At 37.1% G+C, this 10286-nt stretch overlaps 2 protein-coding genes across 2 annotated transcripts; both read right to left on the bottom strand.

The window, feature by feature from the left end:
* Window positions 1-6438: 6438 nt before the first annotated feature.
* LOC149957236 (uncharacterized) lies at window positions 6439-7170 on the bottom strand. The gene has a single exon (XM_090166917.1). The coding sequence runs from the start codon at window positions 7168-7170 to the stop codon at window positions 6439-6441; it is 732 nt and encodes a 243-aa protein (XP_090023043.1).
* Window positions 7171-7214: 44 nt separating this feature from the next.
* Window positions 7215-7859, bottom strand: LOC149957235 (uncharacterized). Its single transcript, XM_090166915.1, has one exon. The coding sequence runs from the start codon at window positions 7857-7859 to the stop codon at window positions 7215-7217; it is 645 nt and encodes a 214-aa protein (XP_090023041.1).
* Between the last annotated feature and the right edge of the window lie 2427 nt (window positions 7860-10286).

Here is a 10286-nt window from a genome sequence, read left to right as displayed (position 1 = left end):
AGCAAAGAAGACTTCCACTAGATAATTATTCTACTCGTAATTCCAGCTCTGGGCCATGATTCATTTCAAAATATGCTGTATCGCGCAGGAACATGTTTAGCAGTGGATGGTGGAATTATTGAATCTTATTAAGTATGCGACTGGTACATTTGTAAATTTTGTAACCCTTTCAAAAAAAAAATATTTTTTTAAAAATTAATTACGAATAAAAAAGTTTAAAAAACGTTCATTTTTAGCAGTCATACTAACATTACAATTTAGATAGGTTTCGTTTAAAATTAGTAGTGAAAAAGACTAGGCCACTTACCACCAACTTGTTATTTTTCATGACCTAATATATCAGTGAAAAATTGCCCTATTTCGACGAAACCAATTACATACAAAGTTTCTTTGTATGCTCTACAACTTGTCTATTGACAGTTTTCGTCTAACACCTAGCGTTACAAAAATTAAACACCGTGAAAAATGTCAAGATTTTGCTGAAATGTACAAATAACAACGGCCTTCCCTGATAGTGTACATCCTGAAAATGTCATATTTCTAGGTAATATAGTGTTTGAGCAAAATGCCTCGGGCGATCAAATTAAAACACCCTCTATATTAATTTAAATCGAGTTAGATTGGATCTAGTAGGACACAATCTAGGGTTTTGCAGTTCGTGGTAATTAATTTTATTTTTAGGTTTGGAAACTGTGTTGGAACGGAGGCTGCTTCGTTTGTATCGAGGAGTTTGGATCATTGGAATGTTCGTGATTATCTTTTCTTTCATGGGCCTTCTTCTCTCGAAGATGACCATCCCAGTAAGGCTTGTTTATGTGGAGTCGTTTAAGGACATTTTACGACACCCAACACTTCGTCTATTAGCGCACGACTATTTTTACGTCAGAGATATTCTCAAGGTTGGTAGCCGTTATTTCCCAATTTGCTTAACAAATAAAAGTCGCAAAAACGAGGCTACAGCAAATACTTCTGATTTAAACAGTAAGAGGGGGTAGTAGATGTTTTTATTTCTCAAGGAATAGATAGATAAAATAAAGTATAAGGTATATTATGTTTAAAAATAATATGAAAAAAATTTTATAAATAATTAATTAATTTATTTCCTTTTCTAGAAGTATTATATACGAGGGGTCGGACATTTACCAAAATCCCGTACACTTTGTCTAAAATCGCAAAATCTTTTAACTCTCTCTATGGTAAATTAACATTGAAATCCCAAAATCACTTCAAAAAGTATTGATAAAATCGCCAAAATCTCTACGAAATCCCGAAATCCCGTACAAAATAAAGGCAAGTGTCCGACCCCTCGATTATATATTTCTTAAGGAAATGATTCATCAAAGATATTATATTATTGTATAAAAAATTATAGATGTAGATAAATGGTAAGAAATAATACCATAAACTGAGAAGTATAAACTTGTCTTAAGGCAAATCCTTTAAAACGTTATTTTAAAAATTGTCAGATTAGTAATTTCAAGTAAAAATGTCAATTGATCAAACATTCGTTAAAAATTATATCATTACCAAAGTTTTATAATCAATTCAAGTAAGCTGTGAGTAAACTGCGGAGACAAGGCCCAACTATAAGCGTTCTTAAATATATTCTCATAAATCTGTTTGAATCAGGAAAACACGAAAAACGTTTAATATGCACGACCAAATTATGTATTTAATAATATTTTTAATACTAAAACATATTTATAAAAATAATAAAATCGTTGTAATGATATTGTAGTAATCCCAACGCTGCCATAAATTGCTGATTTATTACAGTGATAAACTTGTTATACTTATAATTTTTATGCCAAGTGTAACTTTCAAAAATTTATTGTTTTCGTAAAGTTACTTCAGTTATGATTTATTATCATAATTAAATGGAATTTAACCTGCAAAGCAATCTTTATGGAAGACCCATTAAATTTTTCAAATTACCTTGTACAGTGGCGCCAAACATTACTAAAGCCAAAGGCATGAGCGGCCAGAGTTGAAAACGTTGGTGTTCGACACCAAATACCCGTGGTAATATTTCCTTCTATGTGCAGTTTACACTCTTTTAAGGAACTTTCATTCTAGCTTCGTTAGACAAGTAGAACTTATCATATTGTTTCATTGTTCGCTTAGAAACATATCAGGGGCGCTATTCGGAGGCGATCAAAATTTTACGAACGGTCTACCGAACGGCTCATAACGACAATTTTCCAACCATAGAAAAAGATGCTTTTCTGAGACACAATTTTCCTTCGTTTGTTAACCCTTCGTTAGGAAAAACGGCGAAACCACTTTCCGGTATGGTTTTATAGGAGATTTTTTTCAACCTATTCTCTCCACTTATTTTGGGTCACGTGAAAGTTCATAAGCACCAATAGTGATCGATTATATATTTAGGCAGACGCTTTTTAATTTTCAATTCTGTTTTTCCTCCGCCTATGCTGAAAACGATTCAATGTTTTAATTACTTGAAGATTTTACTTTTATTTTACAAATAAATTAATACGGATTTTAGAGTAAGTGATTGAATATATATAATATATATAAGGCTTTCTTTCTTTAACGCATATTTCTTTTCAAAAGGAATATTTTGTAGAATAGGTAATTATCAATTTGGCAATATATTTCTAAGCCTTGTCAATCTTTGCAACTCTTGAATTTAAAACCGTTCTTCTGAAAGGGGAACGGCCAAGTTTTTCCAAATATCGCCTTATTTGCATGTAGGGATTACAATTGCTGGATCCAGCGCATTTTTCAGCCTGCCGAATCCAGCACCACGTGCTGGATCCAGCGATGCGGATTCGCGAGTAACTAACTTTTAAATAATTGGCACGTGAATCGCGATTCGCGCTCCGCGAATGGCCCAAAAGTGAACGTTGCCGCTTCGATAGGTGCGCTACAGCCCTGCGTGAGACGAGACCATCAATACCATTTGTTTCTTGAGATTGTACTTACAGAAAAGTAAAAAAAAGGCCTCTTGTATTAATGTATGTGGTTTAATATTTTATAAAAAGTAGCTAGTTGCCAGTATTTACAATACAGTCTGGTTTATTTGTAATTGTCTGCATTATTCTTCCAAGATGTCATCAAGAATCCCCTTAACTAGTTGGTGTAGATAGATACCCCCAACCCACGTGCGTTACAAATTATACAAACGTGATTAATTTAATCGTTTAAAATACTTTAAGACTAATATTTTATAACTCCTACTTCTAATAAGACTTTACCATAACAGAGTTCCCTAGGAGGGGTTTTACAATTTTGTGGTGTGTCTGTTGGCAAAGTGTATTCACAGCGTTGACAGTTTCATGAACTTTGGAAAAGGTTCACCAGAGCAAAACCGGTGTAACGGGTAAACTCCTCGTTACATCTGATATATTTTTTAACTTTAACGCCCACCGTAACGACGGTTTTGACTAACTTGTTAGTGTAAACCAGCTTTTGAACGTTTGTATTCGAATTCGTGCTTTTGTAATGTTTTGTGTACTGTGTGTTTGTGTTCAAACATGGGTGAATGTTTTGTGTTCTGTATGTATGGGGCTTCTTCTCTCCAACTCATAATTATTTTTTTACTTTGATTAGTTTAAGATGTAATTATGATAAAGCTTTTTTGTACACAATATTTTTAGTTTATCCGTTTGGAGTAAGTATGTACAGGTTATTTGCAGCTCCAACTCTTGAGCACGCCACATAATGCATGGGTTTTCTAAATTAATTCCCGCAGTTTTAAGTGACTGTCCTTGCGCTTTATTTATTTTCATTGCGAAGCTAAGATTGATTGGAAATTGCAGGCGTTTAAAATCAAATGGCATATTGGTTGATATTATTGGTATGCGTGGAATGAATACGGCCCGAGCAAAAGTGTCTGCGTGACACAGATAGAGAGGGGAGGGGGGGGGGCTGAGAAAAGAGAACGAACGCAAGCGAAAAGGGTCGAAGGTCGTGCCATGCAGCAGCTAAGTGAGGCAATTAGAGCCAGAGAGATAAACTCCCGTGTCTGTTAATTATCCGCGTCTCTTGATAGCGTGAGGTCAGGGGTTTCGGTCTTGCGGTTACCGGTTATTGGTCCCGTGGTCAAAAACTACGAAGGTTAGCAAACACAAGACGCCCCTAAAACCTGACGGCAGGGGCCACAATGACACAGGCCAAATTTCGTGCGAATCGAACAATTATCTAGGGCGTGCATAGAAGGTAACAAACCAATATATATGTATACAAACATCAGATTTTATATAGATAGACTAGCTGAGAAGCCCGGCCTATTTGAACTCTATGGAAAAAAATATTATAATATTCCAAACTGTATCTTACGATTTATGTATTTAGGGAATGGAATCCTTTGCGATTCACGTAAAGGTTTTCTCTGTAATCTTGGTCATTAATGGACGGAGCTACAATTGCAATTTGGGTACCGTCAATTAGACCAATTATTCCCGGAAATCCCGCTACTCTGCTGAATCTTTGAAATATAAAACCGTTAGTTTTGTAACTTAGAATAACTAATACATTAACAGTGGCTTAGGAACAGGGGGTACAGGGGCGCCAAATTGGTTCGAAAAGGGCGCCAAAACCTGGTCGATGAGGGGAGCGCCAAATTCAACATCCGAAACTTAGCTGTTCAACAAATTAGTGAATCTTTTCGGCCGCAACTATGGGGTGCATTACAATCGGTTGTGGAAACTCAATTTTTTAAGTTCCTTGGATTTCCTGACCTTTACGACGTTTCATAAAGTGCAATATCTGGAAAGAGCCCATTTGATGTGGAGATACAGCTTTTAGAATACTTCTTATTGAGATTGTCAGTAATATTTTATTTTTATTGATGTGTAATTTTTTGCCGGCTTTACAGCTTCAACAATCACCCGATTCCAAAAAACTTCTTTTACGACTCGAAAATATGTATGGCAAGTACAAAGACGACACATTGATTAACGCCATAGACCGAATGATAAGTAGCTTGCAAAGCCAAAGTATCTGCTACACTCAAACCGACGTGGCCGTTCGATTTTTCGTTCACATAATGGAAACTTGCGATAGCACCAAACACTATCTGTACTCTTCCAAGTCACCGTACGCTGAAGTTTTAAGTTTCATTCCATTCCGAAATAGTCTCGAAGAACCAAGAAAGCGCGTTGGCAAAAATATGTAAGTGATATTGAACATTTTCTTAAACGGGGAGTATCTATCTTCCATATTTCCTATTTTATTTATTGAAACCAACTCCAAATAAGATTATAAACGGGAATAAATTTAATAAACATTTAGTTTGTTCGTCTGTCTGTCTCGCTAAAGGCGTTCACACCTTCTGCCGTAGAACTTTTAATTTACCGAAATTAGCTAAATGGGTTATTTTGCTCGTCTAGGAGATCATGGCCCTTATTAACTCCTCTTAGGGAATTTTCTATGGCAAAACTTAGTGTATCCTAAAAAAATTCATTTCCCAATTTCCATTTTTAAACCCCTGCAAACAAACCTACGGCAACTGAAAAAGGCAACTTTATTAGCACTGTTAACAATACTTGTATACCGTACTAGAATAACATTATTAAATTAGCATTAAGTTACACTAAAGAGATAGCTGCATAGCTTTGTTCTAACTGTCAACTCTAACTTGAAACATACTACAATTGCATTATTGAACGATGGTTAGTTAACAGTAGATATACACCTAAAAATGGCCATTTACACAGTCCCATTTTAGAGACTTAAATTAAATAAATGGAATCAGCGTTTTTTTCCTGTCAATGTTTTTGGTTGAAATACTTATGCCTAATAAACTATTTCTTAATAATAATATGCCAATAGAAACAATGCATAAAAAGTGATTTGACCCAAAAGGTGGGACATAAAAGTAACCCTCAGGTTCATTGGCTTGTTTGTAAACTTGACGATAACTTAAATTATAGTATTTTTAACAATATATTTTATATGGGATATATAATTTTGTTAAAGTCCACTAACAAGGAGACGACCCGAGGTGGTTCTCACCGATTTGGTTCAAAGTTGGGGGATTGTTAGACCTAGATGTAACATGAAACCCGTTCTGAAATAGATTGAAGAGTGGGAGAGCGTATAACGTAAAGGCGGACTGAAACATCTCTGAAACCTTGTAATGGTGACTGTGGGCTAACTAATCGTTTATTTGACGCTTTGACGGGAAAAAACTAGACTTAACTAAAATCAACAAAATATTTATTTACAAGATTTAAAATCGTTACATATTGGAGGAATGAACTGAATGACAATCTCTACACTAGTTTATATACCCGATACATATCTTTTTTATCGTATTTCAAAGTTGTACCTTATACTATTGTTTTAAATCTATATTTAAGGGCGTTTTTATCTATTCTTTAAAGTATACGGTTTTTATATTTTAATTAAAGTTTGAGTTAAGTTTTTTAGTAAAAAAAGGTTTTAACATTACTCCCCACCGTTGAATATTGTTCAACAATTCTTCTCCGATAGTTCCAAATGGTAGACTAGATTCATAGGACGACGCAATTCAGTTCCATTCGATAGACGTAGAAGACAGGATCTGAACTTCTTATCACGGCTCGCATGTACTTCTTTTACTATGGCCATTTTCCAGCTTAGGCGCGGCATCTTCGGATCTTCAATTAGGACCACGTCATCAGGCTTAAGGGGTGGAGTTGGTTTCGTCAATGGTCGATGATGTGCAGAACGCAGTTCGAGGAGATATTCGGTTTTCCACCGATACCAGAATCGATCGATAAGAGTTTGTCGATACCTCAGACGTCTCGTTAGCTGCGCTCTTGTAGCAGAATGATCGATGTCAACTGGGTATGATCTGGAAGGCAATGCAGTGACTCTTTCTCCGACGAGGAAATGCCATGGTGTCATCGGTACTGGTTCTCCGACCTCTGGATATACGTACGAGATCGGCCTAGAATTGATAGTAGCTTCTACTTCGGCTAGAACCGTTTCCAGCTCTTCATGAGACAAGTGAGCTTGACCAAGGACCTTCCTTAGTGACATCTTCACGCTTCGAACCAAACGCTCCCAAAAACTCCCCCACCAGGGGGCTCTGTCAGCAATGAAACTCCAGGATATTTGATGGTTTACGGCATATTTTTGAATTTCTGGATTCTTCGCTAGTTGGTAGACTTCCTTGAGATCCACGTTCGCCTTCTTGAAAGTTTTAGCGTTATCGGACATTATGTTTCGAGGTATACCTCGTCTCGCGATGAATCTCCGAAACGCTAATAAAAACGAATCAGTTGACATACGTGAACTAATTCCAGATGTATGGCACGGGTCGAGGCGCAGGTGAACAAGGCAAAATATGTTTTCTCTTTCTTCTTAGTATATAGCGGGCCGGCAAAGTCTAGTCCAGTGGTCTCGAAGGGTAGTGCCGGCGAAGAACGAGATGGAGGAAGCGACGCCATGGATTCGGCTGACGCTTTTACACGGAATCTTTTACAGCCGAAACATCCATAGATTTCCTTCTTGGCGATCTGTCCGGCTCTTGGGATCCAGAATCTTTCACGTATATCCACAATGGTTTCGTTGACTCTGGCATGATGGAATTGAATAAGTAGCTCCGTAAGTCGGTTCTTTGTTGGCAGTATTATAGGATGTCGCTCGCAGTAGGATATTTTGGAATGCTCTAACCTCCCTCCGACACGCAGCAACTTGTTTTCGTCAAGAATTGGATTTAACGTGAGGATCTTCGACGTCTTTGGTAAAGGTTCTTTATTGTATAAGGTATCAATTTCCTGATGATATTCATCGGTTTGGGCTCGTTGAATCCAATATTTTTCGGCGTTGGGAATCTCTTTCGCAGAGAGTTCTTGCGTTAAATTTCTCGAGTCGGGCCGATGTGAGTTTTCAACAAAACGTAGCATCCAAGCGGTGGTTCTGTAGACTCTGCTTAAGGAACTGCATCGCTTCAAATCAAGCAAAGGCTCTCTCGTCGGCTCGACTATACTTAGCGCTTGAACTACATCTTGTGTCGATGATCTTCTCTCGACGCTAAACGATTCGGAATTAGGTTGGTCGTCGCCATAGATATAAGTAATGTATATAAAGGTCTAGATAAATTTCGGGGCGTCTAAGCCTAACATAAAATACGGAATTGACACCTAGCAGACGCCGAGGAAGGCACGTGACCAAGAGCGCGAGCTCTCTTAGCATTTTAGTACTAAGTGCTTGACCTTTCCGCAGGCCGTAGTCTTTAGACACCATCTGTTGGGGACCTTTAGTATAATTTTTAAGCAGGAGACAATGGCTCTCGCGACGATAGCACGAGCTTTCTTACCGATAGATAGCGCCCTATAAGGATAGCCTGCAGAAATTACGCGTTTCTGCTAGCTGTCACCTCCGTATTCACTCCCTTTGAAATATTTTATCTAGACCTTTATATACGTTTCCTATATCTATGGTCGTCGCCGTCAAAGGAGGTGGACAGTTGGGCTTTAAAGTCTTCCCTCAACCAAGATGGACCATGCCACCAGAATTCGCATATCTAGAGTTCCTTCAGAGATTTTCCTCTGGTGGGTAAATCGGACGGATTTTCCTTCCCTTTGCAATGATGCCATGATTGTGGATTCGTGAACGATTGAATTTCTCTGACTCTATTTGATACAAAGGGTTTCCAGAGCGATGACGATCCTTTGATCCAATGTAGGGAGATTGTAGAATCAGTCCATAGAAATACGCTGGTAGGCGGAATAGAAAGAATTTTAATCAGATGAGTTACCAAACGCGCTCCAAGTATAGCGCCCATAAGTTCAAGTCGAGGTAGCGTGAGTTTTTGAAGAGGCGCTACTCTTGATTTCGTTGCGATGAGAGATGAACCAACATTTCCATTGTCATCTTGATATCGGAGGTAGGCAATGGCTGCGTAGGCCTTTTCACTTGCGTCAACGAAACAATGCAGTTGAACGTTCTGGACAAGGTTGTCGCCAGCTTCCAGGTTGTAGAATCTTGGAATCTTTATAAGCCTAAGGTCTGCCAGCTCCTCGCACCACTGATCGAATTGTTGCGATAAATCTTGCGGTAGGGCTTCGTCCCAGGCAATCCCTCTTTAGTCCGGCGCGCGCCATCTATTGGCGATGCCGGACTTATGCTTTGATAGTAAAAACGGAGAAAAAACGTATTACCTGAAAGCATTGTCAAAGCTACAAAGTGGCTCTAGCTAGCCTTGAATCTCTCCCAAGTTATTAAGAGAAGCCGGTACATTCCATTCGGCTTGGGGTGAAAAATGGATTACCTGAAACCATTGTCAGAGGTACAACGCGGCCGTTAGCTATATGAGAATGTCTACGAGGTTATGAAAGAAGTAAGCATATTCCTTTCGTCTCGACATTCCTTTCGTCTCGAAAACTACATTCGAGTTCTGTCCTTGTTCTGTGGTACGTTAATTTCATAATATTTATAATAAATAATTATAATTAATAATTCTTTTTACAGGTATATTTGATCTGCAAACCTCAACTAATTTGGTAAATATTAGAATATCTGATATAAATTAGAATAACTAATTTGTCCAAGGTGCCATAAGCCTATCTAATCATAGGCTTATGGTGGTGCTTAATGAGTTTGTATTAAATGAACTGGACCGTTTTGACCTACCAGGTATGTATATGAAATGCATCTAATCTAAATCTAAAATATAGTATTGTTGTACATTGTACAACAGCATATGTATGTAACTGTACGTTTGTACACGTATCAAATGGGAATCTGAAATTTTGTATTAAGATGTATGGTACAATAGCGTACGTATGTAACTAAGTTTGTACAGTATCTAATGGAAATCTAAAATTTAGTTTTGAGATACATACGTATTCTGTTGTAAAATGTAACTGTACATTTTTAGGGTACATAATGGAAATCTGAAATTTAGTATTGAGATACATTGTACAACAGCGTACGTATGTACGGTATCTAATGGAAATGTGAATTTTAGTAAGTTGAGATACATTATACAACAGCATACGTATGTAACTAAAATTGTTTTTCAGCATACGTAACATATTTTGCAGCAGTATATGTAACATTGGCAGTAGTTCCAGTTCCGTCCCTTTTTCTGTGGTACGTTAATTTCAATAATATTAATAATAAATAATTATAATTAATAATTTATTTTTACAGGGATATTAGATCTGCAAACCTCAAAACTAATTTGGTAAATATTAGAATATCTGATATAAATTAGAATATCTAATTTGTAGTAGGTGGTCCTTAATGACTATTGAATGAACTGGATGGTTTGAAGTGTTAGAATTTTAATAAAATTAATATTTTTTTACAGGATTTATGTAAGATCT

Source organism: Leiobunum rupestre, chromosome 2, assembly GCF_980474605.1.
Source record: "Leiobunum rupestre chromosome 2, qqLeiRupe1.1.hap1, whole genome shotgun sequence".
In the NCBI taxonomy this organism is placed as follows: Eukaryota; Metazoa; Arthropoda; class Arachnida; order Opiliones; family Sclerosomatidae; genus Leiobunum; species Leiobunum rupestre.
The sequence above is the reverse complement of the archived record's forward strand: the minus strand, read 5'-3'. Positions and strand labels throughout refer to the sequence as shown.

Coding starts and splice junctions, on each gene's coding strand:
- LOC149957235 (XM_090166915.1), bottom strand. CDS start 7,859: ATGCTACGTTTTGTTGAAAACTCACATCGGCCCGACTCGAGAAATTTA.
- LOC149957236 (XM_090166917.1), bottom strand. CDS start 7,170: ATGTCCGATAACGCTAAAACTTTCAAGAAGGCGAACGTGGATCTCAAG.